This window comes from Anolis carolinensis, unplaced genomic scaffold (assembly GCF_035594765.1).
Source record: "Anolis carolinensis isolate JA03-04 unplaced genomic scaffold, rAnoCar3.1.pri scaffold_9, whole genome shotgun sequence".
NCBI classification, from domain to species: Eukaryota; Metazoa; Chordata; class Lepidosauria; order Squamata; family Dactyloidae; genus Anolis; species Anolis carolinensis.
The window spans coordinates 29,706,061-29,731,247 of NW_026943820.1; the positions used below are offsets into that span (position 1 = coordinate 29,706,061).

Consider the following 25,187-nt stretch of genomic DNA (forward strand, 5'->3'; position numbering starts at 1 on the left):
ATTGTCTTATTTTTCCTCCAGAAGCAGCAGAGGGAGAGCGTTGGCGCATGCGCAGGGGTTACCCTGATTGCCTTGCATTCTGCGCATGCGCAGTCCGCCTCCCTCCTCGGGAGGCAAATTTCCCTCGCGCGTGCGCAGTCAGGCGCCCCTATTGTCTTCTCAGAAGAGAAGCAGCAGGGGGAGGAGGGGGATCCTTGACGCATGCGTACAACGCGTTCAGGCGCAGGATTGGAAGCTGTCTACGCATGCGCAGTGGGCTCCGTTTTAGTCTCGCTTCCTCCAGGAGCAGCAGCAGCAGCGGAGGAGGAGATGCTCGGCGCATGCGCCCAGGGCGGGAGTCCGTCGGCGCCGGCGCGTGCGCAGTGGGCGCGGCTATTGTCTTGTTTCCTTCCCTCCTCCTCAGGAGGAGGAGGCGGCGGCGAGGCGGCGGCTGAGGCAGCGGCGCCGGCGTCGGAGGCTGAGGCTGGGCAGAACCTGGATGAGCCCCGCCGGAGGCCCGTGCCGCCCGCTGGGGCGCGGCGGAGAGGCGGAGGAGGGGGAGGAGGATGCAGTAGCGGAGGCCTGGCCGCGGCCATGGGGGGCAAGCAGAGCTCCACGGCGGCGGCGGCGGCCACGGGAGGCCCCGGCGGACCAGGCCGCGCCATGGGCCTCCGCAGCCGCTCCGTCAGCTCCGTGAGCGCCGCGGGGGAGGCCTCGTCCGCGTCCTCCTCCTCCGCGCCCGCCGCCACGGGCCCGCACCCGCCGCCGCCGCCGCCGCCCTCCGCGCTAGGCCTCGCCGCCTCCTCGGGCCCGGGCCCCGGCCCCGCCCCTTTCTCCCATGGCAACGGTTTCCAGGAGACGGGGGGAGGAGGAGGGGGCCCTCCCCCCCGCGACGGGGTGCTCTACCTGGGCGCGCGCGCCTCCTCCGCCCTCGCCGACGCCCTCCCCATCCACCTCGGGCCGCGGTGGTTCGGCGCCTCGCACGGCGGTGAGTCCCCCTCCCAGGCACAGCCAGACCTCTCCCGACAGATGGCCATCCACCCACGTTGGTCTAAAGCCCGTCAGAGGAGGGGGCGCTCCCATACAGGTGGAAGGGGACCCCCAGAGGACATCTAGTCCCACCCCGTTTGGAAATGGAGGGAAGGAAACACAATCAGACCTCTCCCGACAGATGGCCATCCACCCACGTTGGTCTAAAGCCCGTCAGAGGAGGGGGCGCTCCCATACAGGTGGAAGGGGACCCCCAGAGGACATCTAGTCCCACCCCGTTTGGAAATGGAGGGAAGGAAACACAATCAGACCTCTCCCGACAGATGGCCATCCACCCACGTTGGTCTAAAGCCCGTCAGAGGAGGGGGCGCTCCCATACAGGTGGAAGGGGGCCCCCAGAGGACATCTAGCCCGACCTCTCCCAACAGATGTCCCCCTACATTTACTATTTTGTATACTATTATTAGTATATTACATTAACATAGCTATATTAAAGGTGTACATAAATAGAAAGCGAGGGTCGGTCTAGATAATAATAATAAAACTTTATTTATACCCCGCCACCATCTCCCCAACGGGGCGGCTTACATGGGGCCATGCCCAGGACAATACAATATAGCAAAATATAAAACAACATATCATAATATCAGATGACCTTTAGGGGCCCATTATTATTAATATCAATATTGTATTATTAGTAGTATACTATATTATTATTTATTTATTTACTACATTTATATCCCGCTCTTCTCACCCCGAAGGGGACTCAGAGCAGCTTACAAATCAAATGTACATACAATATATTATTAGCATAGCACAATATAAGCATTAAATTACTATATTGTACTATATCATTATACTGTAATATTATGAGTAATATTACATCTAATATATAATATATCATTAATATTATATTGTATTATTATTAGTATAATATTGTATTACATATATTAACAAAGGTATATTAAACATATATATAAATAGAATGCGAGGGTCAGTCTCGATGACATTATAATTATCGTTAACATATTATTAGAATATATTATCATTATTATATCATTATCACCATCATATTATATTATTTTCATCATAATTATTATAGTATTACTATACTATATTATCATATTTTTATTACCATAATTATTATATCACATTATTATTATTATTATTATTTAATGGAGGGAGGGAGAAACAATCAGAGTTAAGGAGGTAGGGGACCATCATCTCAGCATGGTTTCAAGGCCTCCAGAGGGGGGACATTGCCATACAGATGGAATGGGACACCCAAAGTACACCTAGTCTGATCTGATCATCATCCCAGTGTAGTTTAAAGACCTCCAGAGAAAGAGGCACTACCCCACAAGTGGCAGGGGACCCCCATAGGACATCTAGTCTGATCCCATTTGGCATGGAGGGAGGGAAACACAACCAGACCTTTCTTGAAATATTATTATTGGTCATGGTTATATGATTATAATATATTGCTCAGCATGGTTTAAATGCCTCCATTTAGAAGGGGACACCCCAAAGGAAATCTAGTCTGAACAAATTTGGCACTGGAGCAGGCATGGGCCAACTTTGGCCCTCCCTCCAGGTGTTTTCGACTTCAACTCCCACAGTTCCTAACAGCCCATGCCTGAGTCCTAGAAATGACCTCTCCCAACAGATGGTCATAATAATAATAATAACAATAAAATAATAATATAAATAAATAATTATTATTGTTATTATTGGCCATCATCCTAGTATGGTTTAAAAACCTCCAGAGAAGGAGAGACTGCCATGCAGTTGGAAGGAAACCCCCAAAGCCATCGAGAACAACCCCATGAAGACACATATACCTCCCGGATGGGCTCCCTCACTTCTTCTGTCTCCTCCTTTTTTAATATCGAATCATAGTGTTGGAAGTGAACCCCAGGGGACCAGGCGCTCCCAACCCCCTTTGAAGGGAGATACAGTCAAAGCCCTCCTGACAGATGCTGAAGGGTGGCCATCTCCCTCCACTGCCCCTACTTAAAGGATTGAGTCAGCAAACTCCCAGAGGCTTCACTGGGCCGTTCTTTGAATATTGAGTTTTATAGAATCATCGCGTTAGCAGGGATCCCCAACGGCCACCCAGTCCAACCCCATGTAACCAGTCAGGAAGACACAATCAAAGCTCTCCTGACAGATGGCCATCCAACCGCTCTGCTTAAAAACCTCCAAAAAATGCCAACAGACAGCTAAGGAGCATTGTTAAGGAGCTATGTTTATATATTTGGCTAATGATCCCTTTCTCCCTGATCAAAGTTGCTGTAACTGTTATTTATTGTTTATTTTAATTGTATAGTTTTATCTCGTTTTAATTATGTGTTTTATTATGCTGGCTATGTAGTGTACGTTGTTGTTTTATGATTGGAAACCATCCTGAGTCTCCTCAGGAGATAGAGCAGTATATAAATAAAGTTTTACTTACTTACTAATTACATCGTCGAACAACTCTGACCCCAAACACCCTTCCTCCTGTTTAGATGGAATATCTTTTCCTGTATGTTGAATCCTGTTGCCTTCCACCTTCCCGAGCATTAATGGTCTTTTCTAGCAAACCATGTTTTCTCGTGATACGTCCAAAATGCAACAACCTCAGCCTTGCAGTTAGCCACAGCACCTGGTGTTTATTGCAGTCCCCCTTCTAATCATAATGATAATTATAATTGTATTTCATGCTTAAAACTGGCTGGGCAGGCCTGTTGGAAGAGACAGGTCTTTAGATGGGTTTTAGCATTACCCATGGCTCACCCTGCTTGGCTTCTGAGATCAGATGGGATTTGGGGCCTTTAGTAGTGTATTTAGGCCAGTAGCCTTTGGGTTGAATAGTGTCAGGAGCCTCAAAGGATTCTTTGATGTGTCGTAGCACAAAAAGGAAGCCATGCCTTGTTTTTGGACACTCTTTCCTTCTGGAGGAAAATGGTGCTCTCCTTAGAATTGATGCTCCTGTATTTACTGCACGGTTCATCTCCAGTTGCCCTTTGCTTAAGCCGGAAAAAGGAACTTCGTAACTATTTATGCAAAGCGAAGAGAGGTGAGAATGGAAGAATTCACAGCTTGCAGACCTTGTGGTTTTCCTTGCCGTCTCCTTGCAGAGACATCTGGCTAGACAGATCTTTGGTATTAATCCATTGGAGGGTGTTAACCGAGGGGATGTTTAATTGGAAAGGTCAGAGCTGAATTTAAAGTTTAAAATATAACGGAGAAGCTTTTGTGAGTCATTGGACTGGGTTTTCTGTTTTTGGGGATGCTTAGGGAAAATCTACCCAAGTGAAATAAAACTGGAAGTCCCCATATGTGACGCTTCCGCATTACGCATGGTGGTGGGGTATAAATAAAGTATTATTATTATTATTATATACTTCAAGCGTGGGCCCCTCAGCAAGAGCCTTGGAACCACATGCAACACAGGCCAAACTTGGTTTAAAACCGTTTTGGGTTTCCTATCTACTTGATCAAAGGTGTCAAATTGTAGATAATTAATGTATTAATTAAAATGTGTAAATCAGTAAGCTTGAAAGTTATTATTTCTGGTGATGTGCAGCAGAATTTTGAAAATACGACCAGTTTCTAGAGAGCCCTGATGCCTTTCTTTAGTTCAGGGCTCTGTGGCAAGAGGGATGGAAAGTTTTAGATGGCAAAGACCCATTTCTTTTCTGAGAAAAGCAGAGGGGTTTTCCCAGCTGCCTTGCTTGAAAGCAGCCTTAGAGGAAGGATCTTTGAAGCTCATTCTGTACAATGTTAGGTATCAATCTAAGAAGAGCACATAGAAATGCTGCAGAGGTTTTTTTACCTCTCTCTCTTTTGCTATATTGCATGGAACAGATATGCAAAAACTGAACAGTATCTGCAGGCGAGGCACTTTGTAAGCAGCTACTGCCAGGAAGTGGAGGAAGTTGCTTTCATCTTACCCGCTGATTACATTTTAGTCATCTTATCTGATCCTTGCTTAATTGATTTAAAATATCAATTAAGCTAGACGATGCCAGCAAATTGGAAGTGTGCTGGATCCTTCCAAGCTTATTTCCTGCTCTTTGAAATCGAGCTGTTTGTTTGCTTTACTTTTTTAACTATGCCATCTTGCAAAAATTGGGTTGGTACTACATATGGAAAGATAATAATAATCATATAATAATAAAAACTTTATACCCCGCTACATCTCCCGAAGGACTCGGGGTGGCCTACACTGGGACAAGCCCAAAACAGTATTACATCAATACAAACAGTAACACAATAATATCACAGTATAATAATACATCTTACAAAAGTTAAAATTACTTAAAACATCTGAATCCCCTCGGGTGAGAAGGGCAGGGTAGAAATGATAGAAATAAATAAATAAATCCTAGAGCCCGTATAGGTTCATAGGGGATGCTCACTGCCGTCCAGTTTATTTTCTCTTCCTTGCTGGATTCTATTGCAAATTCTTCTTCTCCATTTGTTGGTTATCTGTTTTGCGGGGAGGGTGGTGCATAATTATCACTCCACAATATTCAAAAGAGTTTGTCATACAATCATTACAGTGCGTTGTTAAACCCCTGGCCCTTGATTTATCTTGGCATGTTCAAGAAGGGTCTCTGGTTTGTTTTGCATCCATGTTCCTGCATTAAATTTCAATATTTTGAATATGGATCCAGGGGGTTTCTTTCTGTTTTGAATCCTCCTCCATCTCTGCTAAAATAGCATGAATAATAATGATGGTGTTGACTGAAATAGTTGGATCAGTACAGTATAAATTTCTGCTTCTTTTGTTGCATGTCTTCAAGTGGATTCTGACTCATGGCAACCCTATATTGGGGTTTTCTTAGCAAGATGTATTATTAATAGTCAGTTGGGTTGCCTTTGCCTTTCTCTGAGGCTGAGAAAGTGTGTCTTACCCGAGTGGGCTTCTGAGTGGAGATTGGAGCCTTGCTCTTTAGATTTCTAGATTTCTATCTCTCATTTATTGTTTGGAGTTGTTGCCTGGACTCTGAAGCCTGCGTGGATTGTTTACAGCTGCAGTGTCTTCTTCATTTGACATCCAATCTCATGAGACATACCTGATGCAGCCGATTAACGACCGGTGTCTTCGGCAGCCAAATAATTAGGCTGATCTCCCAATTAATACTTTCCATCGCTTGATGTCTCCCTAAGCAATTGGACACTCCTCTGCTCTGTTGGTGTCGCAGGATGTGATGTGCCCGCTCGGGTTTTAATTTCTTCTTCCAAAAGGAGTGAAGGTCATATCTCGTCTTGCGCAGGACTTATCTCCCATCTGCTCGCTGCCACTTCCCCTTATTGCTTTGACAGAAGATCCCCGATTCTTGGCTATAAGTTCTGGAATGAAGGAAAGGAAAGCTCTTGCAAAAAATTAAATTTAAAAATGAGTGCGATGTTTCTTTTGGCTTTTGTTTCCTACCATAAGCACAGCTCATCATCTTTTTTGTAACATAGCAGTGTGATATTCAGTGTATAGTTGGAAGCCTTTATCCACAGGGATTACTTTCGCAATTGGACAACAATTACCTGAAACTATTCATGTGACCAAATGCCATTAGATTTCCTGATTTATGATCCCAGGTTACCATAGAATTGCTAGGTATTTGCTAGGTCCTCCAGTGCAACTGTATGGTTTTATTTAGAGGAAGCATACCATAGAAATGCTTGACCGAGTACATTCTCAGAGAGACAATAATAATAACAACAACAACAACTTTATTTTATACCTCTCCTCCATCTCCCCAAGGGGACCTGGGGCAGCTTACATGGGTGGTAAGTGAAACCATGGATATTAGTTTTAAGCATTTATTGGGTCTTATTGTAGACATAGTTCTATGACTTGGGTCATGTGCTCCCTTCTCTTTCGTATTCTTCCCTTCTGCAGGGAAACATTCCCAGTAGTTTACATAAGGCTTCTAGGCATGCTCCAATCCAGGCGTTAAACTGACCCAGACTCAGCATAATTATAGCATCATTTGCTTTCAGACCATGTTGTAGGACTTTGGGTTAGTCACTGCCCCAGTTTCTTTGCCTGGAAAATAAAATAGATGGCAGGTTTCTGCTCGATTTTGTAGCTTTGCTTCATGAATCCAGGCAGATGGTGTTACAGAAGAGCATAGCGAACTGTTCCAAAAATTCCACCTGAGAAATACATTTCAGGTGAACCTAGAGAGGTTAATGGGAGGCGACTTGAAAGCTCCTCTGCCTGTACATGCCGGAGTGCATTTGTTTGCGAGCGGAATAAGTTTGGCCAAACTTCTAAAGAATGCTTTTGCTCGCTTCAGGCATCCAGGCAAACGGCTATTTATATAAGCCTTCCCAAACCGCTAGTATTTCTTCTTTACTGGCAAGATGGAGTTTCAACGCATAACATGGGATCGGTAACTTATCCATGTATGTGCTGATCTTAAAGCCTACCACTCCCTTAGCTTTCATCTCTGAAAGCAGGCCTGGGTTGCTTTCCTCTCCATCGGTATACTTGCCTGCCTTTTGTTTTTGTTCTGAAACCGTCTTGACTAGCTGGGACTTCCTAAAGTCATGAAAATATCCATTTCCTTTTAGCTTTTCCTTTGGATGCCTATCACAGCAGAGGACATTTAGCATCTAATTAATAATGTGGCTTTTGAGTTTTAGGTTTCTCTTGTTACCTTTGCATAGACTGTCCCAACCTGGGAAGTACTTTGGTCAGCAGCAAAATAGCAGAAGTCCTTTGTAGCAAAGACAGTATGCATATTTAAAGCCTGATCTGTTGTGTTAAAGGAAATTCTGGGAGCAATCGGACAGAAGAACCAGGGGACAGGAAACATGTACTTGCATGTGGCAGGGACATTTCTCAGAGCTTGGCTTCTGGCATGAGTTTTCTGCAAGTCCTTGGAGAGAAGGTGTGAGCTAATGGTTCCTGACATCTTTGCACGCTTGTTTGGCTTCACCTATGCTGTTGCTTGCGGATCCTGAGGGTTAAAGAGGTTGCAATTCCTTTTGGTGTGTTTCTATTGAGCATTTGTACCCCGTTTTTCAACCCAAATGTCTGTTGGAGGGGTTTAGAAATAAATAATTTGATCGCCCCCGCCCCCCCCCCCCCCGCCCCCGGGTTTACAGGCCTAAAAAGTCATAAAATAAGAGCCTTGGGGCCCTTCAGAGTGAAGGCAGGTGCAGTATTGAAAGAGGCATCACACCTGCATTGGGAGCTTTCTCCCATCCGTGCAGTTTGCACAACAAATATACATCTTCTTGCATTGAATGGCAATCGGTTTTTTTTTCCTCTGCTGCTTACCTGGAATACAGGTGAGGCCATTTGTTGTGGGCTGCCACAGGAATCGGTGCAAGAATGTGGTAAAGAAAGTGGACCTGTCACAACAGTAGAATTTCCTAACATTTTGGTGCACCCAATTACCATGCATTTCATAGGAACTCATAAAAGGATTTGGACCAGGAGCGGGAAGGATAGGTAAAGGTAAAGGTTTCCCCTGACGTTAAGTCAAGTCGTGATCGACTCTGAGGGTTGGTGCTCATCTCCATTTCTAAGCCGAAGAGCCAGCGTTGTCTGTAGACACCTCCAAGGTCATGTGGCCGGCATGACTGCATGGAGCACCGTTACCTTCCCGCCGGAGCGGTACCTATTGATCTACTCACATTTGCATGTTTTCGAACTGCTAGGTTGGCAGGACCTGGAGCCAAGAACGGGCGCTCAGGATTTGAACCTGGGACCTTTCGGTCTTCCAAGTTCAGCAGCTCAGCATTTTAACACACTGAGCCACCGGAGTCCTCTAAATGCTAGCGAAGGCATCAACCTTGTGCTTCTGAGTTTCATGGAAAATGCAGTTCAGTAACTTCTGAAGAGCCACGTTCTTCCTCGGCCTTGTGTGGTTTTGTGCTATAATGCATAAGGAGGAGATGGATGATAATAAACATCAGAATGATATTTCTGAAGAAAGGCATCTTGAGATTAAGACATGGAGTAAAATCTGCCTCAAACCAACAAACGTGGAGGTTCCAGTGCATCGCCCTTTGTCTGTTTTGTGGTTTCTCCCTGCTGAGAAACACGACAATCTTGGTCTGAATCCCACATTTATTTATAGCATTTTTCACCCGACTCCTTTGCCGGATCAGTTCTCAGGTTGTCTTTCAAATATCATTGGTGAGACGGCCTCCTCTCTCAGCCTCCCAGTCTGCGAGTGAGCGGATGGAGAGAGAGAGAAGAGCGGGGAGGGAAGAAAGCTCAGGTACCGGTTCTTAAAGGTTCCGCTGGTTGCATGACCCACTGTGATGGAAAAAGTTCAGGGAGCTTGATAGGTCAGTTGCCAGCGAGGTGAGGCTGGAGAGAGCCAAAAGCAAGAGAAGACTTCTCTGTCTGAAAGTTTGGCATCATCTAAGTTGTGGTTTTACTGTTAGCTTTGTTGACAGTACAAAAAATAATCATTCTAACTGACAAAAAAGCTTGGCACAGGTCTCAGGAGAGAGACTCAAGCATGGCTCAGGATAGGAATATTGCAAATAAATAAACACGTACATGGAAGGGAAGCATGGATGTGTTTTTCCTTGGGTTTTTTTTAAAGAAGCTCTTTTAACTTCCGAAACAGGCATCTGAGCTGATTGCAATCTGAATCGTGTCTGAACTTGGAGAATTTTGTGAGTAGCCGAGGCATGTGCAACAGCTGGGACATTCCTCAGCAAACGAATGTGAAAACCTAATGGAGCACAGAGGTATGCGGAGACGCATCTATAATTGGCTTCCCAAAGAGCCCAACGCTAGTCCTTCAATGCAGTCGCACATTAAGCCTTTTCATAACACTACTACTAGCTGTGCCCGGCCACGCATTGCTGTGGCTTATGGGAATCCTTTGTTGGCCAGGTGTAATAGCAGTGAATAGCCTTGCAGCCTCAAAGCCTGGCTGATTTCTTCTTATGGGAATCCTTGTTTGGTGAGCTGAAATACAATGGAACAGGCTTGCTGCTTGGAAGGCTGGTTACTTGCATTCTAGGGGAATGGTTTTTTTGGGCTGTTAGAATTGCAATGAATAGCCTCGCTGCTTCAAAGCCTGACTGCTTGCTACCTAGGGGAATCTTTGGTTGGTCAGCTTCAATAGTTCAGAGTAGTATTGCTTCTTCAAAGCTTGGCTGCCTTCTACCAAGGTTAATTCTTTGTTGGTCTGGACCGCACAATTAAACAGGAAATAACATATTCAAACTGGGATATTTTTTTCAAATGTTGTTACAACGCTGTCCACTCATCTTACCAGCCCTTTCTCTGGTGGGACCCAGCATCCCTTATTGCTAGTAGTAGAACTATGCTCCCAAACAAATGGTATTGATCCTGTCCCTTAGCCTGCCATCATGTTGTTTGTTGGATATATCGGGAGTCCTGGGGTGCGCCTCCTCCATTGGAAGGTGGGCTCTCGAGGGATGTACGTATAGCAGGCAAAAATGCTCCAGCGTGATTCAGCTCTCTGCCCCCACATAGCTGTGAGAATTCTGCAAGCAGATTAGCAACAGAGGAAAAATTAGCTCCCTTTGTTTGTTCTCTGTCTCCGTCTCGCTTCCCAGTCTCACTGTAAAATCAATATAGAAAATAACCAGCAATGTTGTTTGTGTAAGTTCGCTCTTTCACAACTGGACAGCCATTAACATTTGACTACGATGCACTGAGGAATCCGAAACACATCTGCAAAGGCATAAATCTCTACACCATCTTCTTTGTGAAAAGAGAAAAACAGTTGGCCCTTCAAATTTTCAGGGATAATAATAACAACAACAACAACTTTTGTAGATGTGATTTTTGCTGATTTTATTGTTTATTTATTTAATTATTTATTAGCGACATTTATATCCTGCCCTTCTCACCCCGAAGGGGATTCAGGGCAGCTTACAAGTTATATATACATACAATATATTATATTATTAGTATAGCACAATATAAGCATTATATATTATTATATTGTACTATACGACTATATTGCAATATTATTAGTAATATTAAATGTAACATAAATATAGAATTATAATAGTGTATTATTATTATCTTCTCCCCCTGGGGGAGAAGAGCGGTATATTAAATAAATAAATAAATAAATAAATATTATTACATTGTATTGCATCATAATATTATTATCAATTTTTATTTACGATTTTATTAATCTGGCCTCTCTGGTATGTCTGTGACTCTGCGTTCAACGTCTGGCAGAAGGGGACCATAGAATAAATCCAAAGGACTTAGAGATTCCTAGAAAGAGTGTTGTTAATTCTCCAGCCCTCACTCCAGCAAACACGGAGCGCCGGCTGCAAAACCTTCCCCTCTCTCTACTTACAGAGACCCATTTGCTCGTGTGGGAGGCTGCTTATTTTGCACCCCTATCCCATTCTGGCGTTTTCTCAAGGAGCATATTTCTGTTTTTTTTTTTAAAGGCCTTTGTGTGCAAGATTCATGCAAAGCGTTGCACACAGGAGGAAATGATATGTCTGCTCTCATAACGTAGCTATTTTGGTCAGTGCGGATCTCGGGCGTGCAGACAGCGCTCCATGCCCATCTGTGCGGGAGAGGTTTAGAGAGTGCAGGAGCCCTGTGATGCCATTGCTTTTGCATCAAGGGCCCCTCTTCCTTTTCTTGGCCCTTGGAGCCACGGAAAGTAATCTGTCTCCTTGGAAGGAAGGCAGCTAATAGCAGAAAGAACAGTTAAAGCAGGCATGGGCAAACTTCGGCCCTCCTCAAAAGTGTTTTGGGCTTCACCTTCTACTGGCTGTTAGGAATTGTGGGAGTTGAAGTCCAAAAGACCTGGAGGAGGGCCAAGTTTACCCATGCCTGCTTTAACTGTTCTTTCTGCTATTAGCTGCCTTCCTTCCAAGGAAGGAATGTTATTAGGTATTATTATTATATTGTATTACATTATAATGTTATTATCAATATTATATGTATATACAATATAGTATATTATTAGTATAGCATAATGTTAGTATTATATATTATTATGCTGCAGGATGTTCCACAAAAACAAAGGTTTTGCAGTTTAATAAACTTTTTCTGTGTTTTTGCTATAGAATGTCATTAAGAAATGACATTTATAACCCAGGAACAAAAATTGTGTTGCATAGTGTAATCCACCTTTCTGCCTGCACAGGATTTAGACTGTTTTTAAGCTACAGAGTGTGATTACAAACTGAACATTTACAAATGTTAGCTGTTAGGAATTGTGGGAGCTGTTAGGAATTGTGGGGGTTGAAGTCCAAAACATCTGGAGGGAGGGCCAAAGTTTGCCCATGCCTGTCTTCCTCAGACTCCAGGGAACATTTGACAATGCCGAGGGCTCCATACATGCAAGATGGTTGAGGCGACAGCGGCACCAGTGATGCACCAGACACATCGTAAATAAACCCCGTCTGTCCGGGCATGCCTTGGCCCTTGCCTCTTGTGCCAGTCGCTGTCACCTGGAAGCATCACTCAAAGCAGCTTCCCCTCTTTGGCCTTTGGGGTAACATATCCTTCTGTTTATGTGGGCATTTAAAGAGCTCAAGACCCTTGTTTACGTCTGCTGGGTTGTGATTCGGTTTGAACTTCCATTTTGGATGGAATAATTTCTTGCCTTCCAGTTTTGAAAGGATGTAGTTACTTTTTCGGCACATTGCAGGGTGGCCATAGTATTGACCCTATAATAATAATAATAATAATAATAATAATAATAATACATCACATAGTCCTAAATGCTTAGGAAGTGTTCGATGATAATAATAATAGTAATAATAATAAATCTGAAAATACATCACACATGTGGTCCCAGTGGTGATCGGCACATTGGGTGCTGTGCCAAAAGATCTCAGCCGGCATTTGGAAACCATAAACATTGACAAAATCATGATCTGCCAACTGCAAAAGGCCACCCTACTGGGATCTGCACGCATCATCCGAAAATATATCACACAGTCCTAGACACTTGGGAAGTGTTCGACTTGTGATTTTGTGATACGAAAAACAGCATATCTATCTTGTTTGCTGTGTCATAATAATAAAATAATAATAATAATAATAATAAAATCCAAAAATACATCACACAGTCCTAAATGCTTGGGAAGTGTTCAATATTATTATTATTATTATTATTATTATTATTATTATTATTATTACAACTACAACTTTATTTTTGTACCCCGCCTCCATCTCCTCGCAGGGACTCAGGGTGACTAACATGTGGCCAAGCCCAAATAACCACAATAAAACAAGATAAAATATATTCAGAACAAAACAAACATAATCAATTCACCTAGAATTGTGTGTAGCTGCCCTTAAATTGGGAGTAAATAACTCACGTTCCACATAGAGCTGTCCAAAAGGGAGCTTTGTTTTGTACTCACAGCAGTTGAGATCCCATTGGGGAATACTAAATAGGATAGGAGAGCATCATAAATGACAGTCTATGCATAATGCACATTCATGAGCTAATAAAGCCAATTCCTTCAGAAGAGGCAGGGAAATACTAAACAGCACGCTTTACTACCTTGAGAAAGCTAAAGAATTTGGACTTTAAGGCTGCTAAGAGGAAAGTCTGGGAAATATTGACTTTTCCTCCAAAGCTATGTGTGCAGATGGAGGGAGATTTGGGAGATAAGAGACAAGACAGCCTTGTTTATGTCTGGTTAGTCTGTTTCTGGAGAAGACTCTAAAGGTAGGAAAATCCACAAAAGATGGAGGTTGTTCAAGATAGAGTCAGGCTAGGAGTGCCATAAATCAGAAAGAACCCCGAGGCCCATAACAGCAAACAACTGCCAGCCTTTGGGCCTGCTTCGCTGTATTTTCTAATGAGGTTCATCAGTGTCTGTGGGAATAAATTATTCAAGGAACATTAAAAACCTACCATGTTTAATAAGCTTTGCTAATTTGCAGCTTTCCAGCCATCCTGTTACCACAGTCACATGCAAACAGCAGAGACTAGCGATTTATGGATTACATTTGGTTTCTATGGTCACAAATTGTGCATACCTTAACCTTTACCTAACCTATGTACATATAATATTGATCATAATATTGTAATACTAATAATAATGCAATATAATAATATATTACAAGTAATATTACTAATAATATTGCAGTATAGTGGGATACTACAGTATATTACTATATAATACTAATATTGTGCTATGCTAATAATATATGTAAACACAACATGTAAGCCACTCTGAGTCCCCTTTGGGGTGAGAAAGGCAGGATATAAATGCTGTAAATAAGGTAAGGTAAAGGTTTCCCCTGACGTTAAGTCCAGTCATGTCTGACTCTGGGGGTTGGTGCTCATCTCCACTTCTAATCCCAAGAGCCGGCGTTGTCCATAGACACCTCCAAGGTCATGTGGCCGGCATGACTGCATCGAGCGCCGTTACCTTCCCGCCGGAGCGGTACCTATTGATCTACTCACATTGGCATGTTTTCGAACTGCTAGGTTGGCAGGAGCTGGAGCAACAGCAGGCGCTCACTCCGCTCCCGGGGTTTGAACCTGGGACCTTTCGGTCTCCAGCTCAATGCTTTAATGCACTCCTTCTGTAAATAAATAAATAATACATCTTAGGTAGACATTGTGACAACTGTAGGTTTGTCCCCGTCTTTCTATTTCTTTGGATCTTGCATAAATAATGCTAAACTCCGTTTGCACCAATGTATAGCCGATTTATTTCAAGGTTTGCCTCTGCTACTCGTGCACGAGTGTGCAAATGCTCTTCTTTACACACGTTGATACCCAGTGCAGACAGGAGGTTTATCTGGGATACGTGATAACCTTCGCTTCCGTTTTGGAGAAGCAAAACCAAGGGAGCAGTATGATGATGCGCTGAGTGCAGAAACAAGAAGAAATCTCCATTAGTACAGTAGAATATCTACCAAGTGACCCAGTTTACTTGCTGCCTAGCAGGCAGTACACTGCTGTCAAGGAACGGTGGAGCTCTTAAGGTCAGAAAGTACATTTTATGACCCTCCCACTCCATGCCTGGAAATACAGTTCTGCTTTCAGTCGCCCCCGCAAATGTTTCTTCCATTGGCTATGTTCATGCAAAGCTGCCTCATACTGGTAATTTACTGTGAATGCAGGACTTGTTGTGCCACTGTTTTCTGGGAAAGAGTAAACCTAATTAGGATGCATGAGCTTGTTGTAAGGAGCCCCCGGTGGCGTAGTGGGTTAAAGCCTTGCGACTTGAAGGTTGGGTTGCTGACCTGAAGGTTGCCGGTTCAAATCCAACCTGGGGAGAGCACGGATGAGCTCCCTCTATCAGCTCCAGCTCTAAGCAGGGACATGAGAGAAGCCTCCCACAAGGATTGTAAAAAACATTTTTAAAAAACCATCTGCGCAACATCCCCTGGGCAACATCTTTGCAGACAGCCAATTCTCTCACACCAGAAGCTACTTGCAGTTTCTCACATTGCTCCTGACATGAAAAAAAGCTTGTTGTGACATAATAATAATAATAATAATAATAATAATATGCAAGGATAGGGCTTAATTGATAGTATCAAGCAGTTATAAATATGGTGGAGAACCGTGCCAGTAATAATACTAAAACCTATAGGACGGGGACTGTGATGAAGTGCAGTAGCTGAGGAGAGGTATCGTTCTGCTGAGTATCTTGTAAGACTACTTACTCAAAAGCACATCTGAACCGCACTTGTTAGGCTCATGAGTAAATCAGGAAAGGCCAGGCATCCTGCTTTTGTGCCAACTCCTTACAAATCTAGACTACTACAGCTTTAAGAGTTCTGTTGCTATTTTCCTGAGTGTGCAGAAAAGTACTGGCATTGGAAACCAATTGCATTGCAGACCCCGAACAGATGCGTCACATGGAACAATGGGCAATGTGTCTCTTAAGTAGATGCGGCTGAAGTGGATGGGTTCCCAACAAAGACGGTTTCTTCTCAGCTAACAGATTTGTCCATGAAAAGCGGCTGCAGATGCAATAGCTGCAAATGGCGGGGGGCGTGAAAGGCCAAGCCTTGCACGGCCTGTTACAGTTCTGGCTGAAATGCTAGATAGGATTGTGAAAAAACACATCACAAATTACTCCAGCTATATCCTCTGATATGAGCATTGACAACCTCCAGGCTTTGGCTCTAGGGGCCCCCATGGGTATTAAAACCTGTGGATGCTCAAGACCTGTTATATACGTAGTAAAATGGCATCCCTTATACCAGGCATGGGCACACCTCAGCCCTCCGGGTGTTTTGGACTTCAACTCCCACAATTCCTAACAGCCAGTCTGTTTTACTGCATGTTGTGTTTTAACTGCTTATTTGATTTGATTGTCGTATCATTGCTTTTAGTTATTGGTTTTAACTTGTTGTATTTTGTTTTTGTTTCGGGCTTGGCCCCATGTTAGCCGCCCTGAGTCCCTTCAGGGAGATGGTGGCAGGATAGAAAAATAAATTATTATTATTATTATTTTATTATGACACAGCAAACAAGATAGATATGCTGGATTTCGTATCACAAAACCACAAGTCGAACACTTCCCAAGTGTCTAGGACTGTGTGATGAATTTTTGGATGATGCGTGCAGATCCCAGTAGGGTGGCCTTTTGCAGTTGGCAGATCGTAATTATGTCAATGTCTATTGTTTCCAAATGTCGGCTGAGATCTTTTGGCACGGCACCCAGTGTGTCCATCACTACTGGGATGATAATAATATTTATTATTATTATTATTATTATTATTATTATTATTATTATTGTGAGCCACCCCAAGTCCCTTTGGGGAGATGGTGGCGGGATAGAAAAATAAAGTGTTGTTGTTGTTGTTGTTGTTGTTATTATTGTGAGCTGCCCCAAGTCCCTTCGGGGAGATGGTGGCAGGATAGAAAAATTAAGTATTATTATTATTATTATTATTATTATTATTATTGTGAGCTTCCCCAAGTCCCTTCGGGGAGATGGTGGCGGGATAGAAAAATAAATTCTTCTTCTTCTTCTTCTTCTTCTTCTTCTTCTTCTTATTATTATTATTATTATTATTATTATTATTATTATTATTATTATTATTATTATTATTGTGAGCCACCCCAAGTCCCTTTGGGGAGATGGTGGTGGGATAGAAAAATAAATTATTATTATTATTATTATTAATAATAATAATAATAATAATAATAATTTACATTTCTACCCCGCCTTTCTCTACCCAGAAGGGGACTCAAGCCGATTTACGGCTTCCTACCAAGCACTAGCTTTAGAAACCTGCCTTTTCCTTCTATTAAAGAAGCCATTGGGGCTTTGAAGGCTTGCATAACATATACAACGACTCTTTGGAGGTGCTGCTGTGTGTCTGGAGGTGATTGAAGCACTTCAGTTTCTCTTTCTGCCGACCGGCCTGCACCAAAAAGCAAGTCTATTAATAAAGGCCCAGTTGTTTTTAGCAGAGCATCATTTGGCAGCCGGTGACCGTCTGCCCCGGGAAGAGATCTAATGTCTCCTTTTGCCAGGAGCAGATGCAAGAAAGTCCCTATGGCGCTGGTCACCCTTCGCTGCCCGTAAAGCGACTTTCTGCTGGTTGTCATGTCTGTGTGTCATCAGATGACATACACACACTACGCAAGAGCACCCACACTGATCTTCTGTGTGGCACAACAAAGACAAGCTGAACTTGGGTGACCTGTTTACATTATGCAAATGGGGTCTTGAATAATTTGGTAACCTCTCTTTCGTATTTTGCATAATGTATTCTAGTTTTGAGATTCAAAAGCCCAGCTCTTTCTCTCTCTGGCTTCCAAATATACCCAATAGCATTAGTCTTTAGATTGCTATTTCAGCAGACTGTATACATAGTATTTCATGAGTGTGCATAGACAAAACACATTAGAGAATATTGCAGTCTGAACTACAATACAGGTTATATTGTTGTGCTTTCCTCTCTCATCCCGTTGATAACAGTTCATGGGGAAAAAATCTTGAGTGATGCCTCATGACATTTTAATTCTATCCTGAATTTTATTAGGCCCTCATCACTTATGTATTTTAACTTATTATGTTATTCCTATTTTGCTGCTGCAGTTCCTCCACCTATGCAGACGACAGAAGTGTACTTGGTTGACTGATATTTTGATTGTTGTAAACTTTTTAGTGTATTACTGTTTTATCTTTTATGTATTGAATTGTATTTATTTTGTGACTTTTTGCTTAATTGTATTGTTCAGGCCATGCCCCATGTGAGCCGCCCCGAGTCCCCCAGGGGAGATGGTGATGGGGTATAAATACAAGTTGTTGTTATTATTATTATTATTATCCCCATAAAATTGGAAAATAATGCATTATGATATACTTTTTGTTTGAATGATACATTCAATACCAAAGACAAGGTTTTCTTATATTTACTCCTGCTCCATTTCAAAAATCCAATGGACTTCTAGATATCTCACATTATTGCAATTCCTGCTCTTGGTTTTCTTTTCTCTGTTTTTTTATGGGTGTGAGTATGTTATTTCTTCTTGAAAGACCAGAGGAGACAAAAGTAACTTCCTCTGTTACGGCGTTATTGATTTCTTTGTGTGTTTTCATTGCTTATGTTTGCCTTGCTCCTGGCAAAAGCAACAAGGTTGCCTTTAGTTTCCACCGAAGATGTTGTAGGTTCCTTTGTTTACAAACAAACGTAGAAAAGTAAATTTGTAATAATTTCTGAGTAACTATAATAGATCCTGATAGTGTTACGCTAAACAATAATATAGTGTTATGTCACTATAGTTTCAAAAAGTGACTGTTTCAAATTTCCGTTACCTGAAAAAGAGTGTTTTCTTTCTCATGGATGCAGAATAACATTTCTTCGGCATCATTGGTGTTCCAAATAGGCTTCCCTTTTAACCCCCTTTTCTCTCCTCCTTCTCTTTCCAGGTTTCAAGTGCCCCATTTGCTCCAAATCCGTGGCTTCCGATGAAATGGAAATGCACTTTATCATGTGTCTGAGCAAGCCCCGACTCTCCTACAATGGTAAGTCCGGCAAAGTGAAATTGTGGGTGTGATAACAGATTGTGGGGAGAAGCACATGCTGGGAGGCCACTTTTCTTCTCATCTTTTTTTTTTTTAATGTTACCCCGACAAATAATATTAAGAACTTCATACACAGGTTGAGCAGACCTAATCCGGAAACGCTCCACAATCTAAAACAGTTTAAAGAGTGACACCTTGGCTTTCTAAGGATTCAGTGTGTACAGACTTTCTTTCATGCATATGTATTATACAAAATACTGTGTATACAATCACCTGCAGGTAGTGTGTAAAGATGTATATGAAACATACGGTAATTTTATTGGTATCTCGGCCTATACTGGAGTCAATGTTTTCCCAGTTTTTTTGTGGTAAAATTAGGTGCCTCGGCTTATATTCGGGTCGGCTTATACTCAAGTATATACGGTAAATGGATTTTGTGATTAGTCTAAAGGACCGCAAGGAGCCCAGATGGCAAGTTTGCCCAGAGATTTGTTAAGGGGGCAGTGATAATATGTCTTGTGTCCTGCCCAGCAACAACGGTGCCAGGCCGTGGCATTCCCTCTGTCGCCAGGCAGAATCTGGCCAGGCAGCAACGTCAGGGGCTGTGCCAGGCTCCAAGCAGAGGCTGCCAATCATATCTGGAAGAGGAGCCGGTCTTGCCCTGCTGCAGACGTGGCCATAGCCACCGGACCCAGGAATCTCCCTCCAGGCCTCCAAGCTTTTGTAGAAAAGCTAGAGAAAGAATCTCATGATGGCAAAAGCATCGCTGTGCTTTCTCCTCCTCTGCTGCTTCTGCTACTGCGATCCATTTTTCTCCTCCCTCCAGAATGCACACATGCGCACAGCGCATAGCAACCCAGATCCCCCTTTCCCCACAAAGTGGCTGCTGCTTGCCTGCCTTGTTGACAGCGCTCGGAACAACAGCATCCTCGCATCGTCTGGGATTGGAAGGGCAGCATTTTGCCAGCTACCCTGTTTCCCCTAAAAGATAGCCCCCAAAAATAAGACCTAGTAGAGTTTTTGCTGAACTGCTAAATATAAGGCCTCCCCAAAAGTAAGACCTAGCAAAGTTTGTGTTTGGAAGCATGCCCATCGCCTGCCAAACAGAACACCATAGCATGCAGAATTGGTAAATGTACATACCAGTTGTATATGGAAATAATGGTAGTAACAAGAAATTCTTGACATAAGTCACAGTTTGTCTGGTTTGGTTATGTTGGTTTGTGATGACAACTACTGTACAGTATAGAATAAATGTTCATTTTTTTGTTTAACAATAAATGTGAATTATTCTTCATGGAAAAATAAATCATCCCCTGAAAATAAGACTTAGCGCATCTTTGGGAGTAAAAAATAATATAAGACACTGTCTTATTTTCAGGGAAACACGGTAGTCCCACAGAGAGCTACACCTCTTTATTTATTTATTTGCAACATATATATCCCGCCCTTCTCACCCCGAAGGGAACTCAGGGCGGCTTACAAGTTATATATACATACAATATATTATCTTATTAGCATTATATATTACTATATTGTACTATACCACTATACTTCAATATTATTGGTAATATTACATGTAATATATAATATACAGTTATAAGAGTGTATTATTATTATATTGTGTTACATTATAATATTATCACTATTATATGTACATACAATATATTATTAGCACAGTACAATATAAGCATTATATATTACTATATTGTACTATACCACTACGCTGCAATATTATTAGTAATATTACATGTGATATATAATACACAATTATAATAGTGTACTATTATTAGTATTATATTGTATTACATTATAATATTATTATCACTATGTACATACAATATACAGTAGAGTCTCACTTATCCAGCCTTCGCTTATCCAACGCTCTGCATTATCCAACACAGTTTGCCTTTTAGTAGTCAATGTTTTTGTAGTCAAATTTTCAATACATTGCGAAATTTGGGGGCTAAATTCTAAATATAGTAATTATTACATAATGTTATCGTGTATTGAACTGCTTTTTCTGTACATTTCTTGTAAAACACAATGTTTTGGTGCTTAATTTGTAAAATCATAACGTAATTTAATAAGCTTTTCCTTAATCCCTCCTTGTTATCCAACATTTTGGCTTATCCAATGTTCTGCCGGCCTGTTTATGTTGGATAAGTGAGACTCTACTGTATTATATTATTAGCAAAGCACAATATAAGCATTGTATATTACTATATTGTACTGTACCACTATGCTGCAATATTATTTGTAATATTACATGTAATAAATAATATACAATTATAATAGTGTATTATTATATTGTATTACATTATAATATTATTCTCAATATTATATGTATATACAATATATTATTTTGTTAGTATAGCGTAATATTAATATTATATATTGTTATATTGACACAGGAGACCTGTTGAATTGATGCTGCTTGCATAAATGTTGGCTTGGCCTTCCCTGGCTGGTTCCAGCGCCTCTGCCTCTCCGTATTGACCTCCTGCCCTTCTTGGCCTGGAGTTAATTGCACTCTTTGTCCGCACTTTCACATGACGAAAGGTCATCTAATCAATGCGCCGGCTTCTGACCCACTAGAGCATCATCCAATTAGATTAACATACGCTCCGTTCTTGGCACCGCAGGTCCTTTGGGCATCCGGAAAGCAGCTGGGAATTTATTTATTTATTTGAGCAAGCAGCCTCCGACACTTCGTTGTTGCTTCAGTAATAGAAGAGAAAGCAATGTGTTGTGGATCTTCCCAAATTTCTGTACCACAGAATTGCGTGGGAAGTGGGTCCTTCACGGGTGTCTGTCTGTCTGTCTTCTCCCCTCCAGATGACGTGCTGACAAAGGACGCGGGCGAGTGTGTCATTTGCCTGGAGGAACTCTTGCAGGGGGACACAATAGCCCGGCTTCCCTGCCTGTGCATTTACCACAAAAGGTGAGAGACAGGTATTGGGCATGGAGCAGTATCGCTTTGGCTTCGGGGCTCCCTCAAAGGCCTGCTTGGTCTCTCTCGGCTTGGCCAAGCGGTGTGAGCCATCACGAGAGCTCCTTTAATTGTACATTGTAATTTAATAACTTATTGATTCACAATGTATTGTACAATTTTATATATGTGTTTTATTGTAAGCCGCCCTGAGTCCCCTATTGGGTGAGAAGGGCGGGATATAAATATTGTAATAAATAAATAAATACATCAAACTGATGTTTTTAGGGCTTGTCCCCATGTGAACTGCCCCGGAAATGGAGGCGGGTTATGAAAAATATTATTATTATTGACACAACGACATAGTATGATACAGCAAACAAGATAAGATATGCTGGATTTCATATCACAAAATCCCAAGTCGAACACTTCCCAAGTGTCTAGACTGTGTGATGTATTTTCGGATGATGGTGCAGATCCCAGTCGGGTGGCCTTTTGCAGTTGGCAGATCGTAATTTTCTCAATGTCTATTGTTTCCAAATGCCGGCTGAGATCTTTTGGCACAGCACCCAATGTGCCGATCACCACCGGGACCACCTGCACTGGTTTCTGCCAGTCTTTGAAGTTCAATCTTGAGGTCCTGATAGCGGCTGAATTTTTCCTGTTGTTTTCCATCAATCTGACTGTCACCTGCGATTATTATTATTATTATTATATCTTAATATCCATATTTTTTTAGTTGTATAGATTCTTGGTTTGAAGTGAACAGATCCTGTCCAGAGCACCCTTCAGATTGACCCTGGCGATGCTTGCTGACCTCGCGGAAGGTAAGAATTTGCACTTGACTCTTTGGCTGGCCCTCCCATCCTGATTTACCACTGCCCCCGATGGTGCAGCGGGTTAAACTGCCAAGCTGCTGAAGTTGCTGACCAAAAGGTCGGTGGTTTGAATCCGTGGAGCGGGGTGAACTCCCACTATTAGCCCCAGCTTCTGCCAACCTAGCAGTTGGAAAACATTCAAATGTGAGTAGATCAAAGGGGAAAGTAATGGCACTCCATGCAATCATGCTGGCCACATGACCTAGGAGGTGTCTACGGAACACGCCGGCTCTTCGGATTAGAAATGGAGATGAGCACCAACCCCCAGAGTCAGACATGAATAGACTTAACTTCAGGGGAAACTTTTACTTTACTAATCACAGTGAGGAAGTTCTTCCTGTAGTTTGAAGCCATTGTTCCCTCGCGTCCTAGTCTGCAGGGCAGCAGAAAACAATCTTGCTCCCTCCTCCCTAGGACTTCCCCTCACATATTTGTACATGGCTCTCATCATGTCTCCTCTCAGCCTTCTCTTCTGCAGGCTAAACATGCCCAGCTCTTTAAGCCGCTCCTCATAGGGCTTGTTCTCCAGACCCTTAATCATTTTAGTCGCCCTCCTCTGGACGCTTTCCAGCCTGTCAACATCTCCCTTCAACTGTGGTGCCCAAAATTGGACACAGTGTGATTCCAGGTAAAGTGGTCTGACCAAGGCAGAATAGAATAAGGGGGAGCATAACTTCCCTGGATCTAGACGCTATTCCCCTCTTGATGCAGGACAGAATCCCATTGGCTTTTTTTGCAGCCACATCTCATTGTAGGCTCATGTTTAACTTGTTCCCCACGAGGACTCCCAAGGTCTTTTTCACATGTACTGCTGTCAAGCCAGGCATCTTTGCATTCCATTTTTTCTGCCGAAGTGGAGTCTCTTGCATTTGTCCCTTGCATTTCCCTCTCACCAGGTTGCCCCGTTGGCCGCCCTTCCCGTATGGAACCCCTTCCGAAAAGAGCTCTGGGATGACGGAGGACAAAAGGGACGGGGACACGGTGTGGACTTCTCTACTTTGAAAAAGGGCAGATGAGGCGCTGCTGCTCCCCAAAAAAGGAAAGAAGCCGCGGGGGGTTTTGGGAGAGAAAAGGGGGGCCAGAGCCCGGCCGCCGGTTCCCACGCGGTGCCATGATGTTTGTTGGGCCCTTTCCGCCCTCGAGCCAAACGGAGGAGTCCGGGAGCCGCCACCGGTCAGCAAAGACTCACACCTTCCCTGTCCATTTTTGCACTGACCAGGTGAGACCTTCTCCGCCCTTCTCTCCATCCACATCGGAGATGGAAGAGGAGGGTTTTTCTTCTTTGTTTGCATCCCTCTCCCCAGCGTCTCCCGAGGAGGAAAAGGGCCTTTTCCGTCACGTTTTTTGGATGAAGGCGTTGTAGGTTTGTCTTTTCAAGTGTTTACAAAAACAAACAAAACAAAAAAACAGCCATTTTTTTCCGTGTCAAAACAAGATGTGTGTTCCCTTCCCGGTGAAGTTTACAAAGACTGCGTTGCTCTTGGCCTCCCGGGCGAGGACGGGAGAAGCAGGATTTCCCACGATGATTTCCCTTCGCTCACTCGCTCTTCATTTCGGATCCCGTTGCCCAAAACCTCCCCTTCCCGTCCTCCCTCCCCCCCTCCCTCCCCGCCTGGGCTCAGATGGACGGCAATTCGGAAGGGCTGTCGCCATTCACAAGTGTCCTGCTCAGACGCCCGGAAGTGGGAAAGGGTGGTTTCTTTTCTTTCTTTTTCTTAAAAGCAACACACACACACACTCTCTCTCACCCACACACACACACACACACTCACACCGGCCCACGTTTGAGCACGAAGCAGAGACTGCGCCAGCCGTGGGACAAACGCCCTGCAGATCGCTTCCATCCATCCGGCAGGAAAGGTGTCTGTATTTATATAGCAAAACAAAGAACTTTGAAAACCACACAAAAAACAAAAACGTTCAAAGCTTGGGAAGGGAAACTTTCCCCTATTAGTCAAGGTGTTTTGATATGGTATTAAATAATGTTCAATAAAATAGTCACTGTTATTTTATTTCGGTCTGTTCTTCCGTTGTCCCCAGGGATTGGGGAAAATCTGCATAGATGTAAGTTGGCCAGTTTGGGCCACAAAGGCTGTCCATTGCTGGGTGAAGTGGCCTTTTGGGATGTCACTGGGAAGGAAAGGTGATGTGGATGAGGGGAAGAGAGGAAGGAAAGGGGGAAAGAAGGGGAGGAAAGGAAAGGAGAGAGGGAAGAAAGGGAGAGAAGGGAAGACAAATGGAAAAATAGATGAGGGGAGAGGAAGGAAAGGAAGGAAGGAGGAGAGAAAAAATGAAAGAAGGAAGAGATGATGGCAAGGAAGGGGGATAAAAGAAGAAAGTAACAAAGGATGGATGGATGGATGGATGGAATGAAGGAAGGAAGGAGGAGAGAAAAAATGAAAGAAGGAAGAAATAATGGCAAGGAAGGGGGATAAAAGAAAGGAACAGAAGATAGGAAGGAAAGAAGGAAG

At 43.1% G+C, this 25,187-nt stretch overlaps 2 protein-coding genes across 2 annotated transcripts in view; one reads left to right on the forward strand and one right to left on the reverse strand.

Moving 5' to 3' along the window:
• Positions 1 to 181: 181 nt before the first annotated feature.
• znrf1 (zinc and ring finger 1) lies at positions 182 to 24,728 on the forward strand. Its single transcript, XM_062961503.1, has 5 exons — positions 182 to 967; positions 18,811 to 18,906; positions 21,745 to 21,850; positions 22,578 to 22,665; positions 23,613 to 24,728. Exons 1-4 carry the CDS (start codon positions 202 to 204, stop codon positions 22,633 to 22,635), a joined length of 1,026 nt encoding a protein of 341 aa, XP_062817573.1. The 5' UTR covers positions 182 to 201; the 3' UTR covers positions 22,636 to 22,665; positions 23,613 to 24,728.
• Positions 14,584 to 25,187, reverse strand: part of ldhd (lactate dehydrogenase D) — a 31,064-nt gene continuing 20,460 nt past the window's right edge. The window contains exon 11 of the mRNA XM_062961502.1: positions 14,584 to 14,777. Coding sequence (XP_062817572.1) covers positions 14,672 to 14,777 — 106 coding nt within the window. The 3' untranslated portion in view covers positions 14,584 to 14,671. The remainder of the gene's footprint in view (positions 14,778 to 25,187) is intronic.

Coding starts and splice junctions, on each gene's coding strand:
- znrf1 (XM_062961503.1), top strand. CDS start 202: ATGCGTACAACGCGTTCAGGCGCAGGATTGGAAGCTGTCTACGCATGC. Junction 968..18,810: donor GTTCGGCGCCTCGCACGGCG/GTGAGTCCCCCT, acceptor TTCTCTTTCCAG/GTTTCAAGTGCCCCATTTGC. Junction 21,851..22,577: donor CTGTGCATTTACCACAAAAG/GTGAGAGACAGG, acceptor ATATTTTTTTAG/TTGTATAGATTCTTGGTTTG.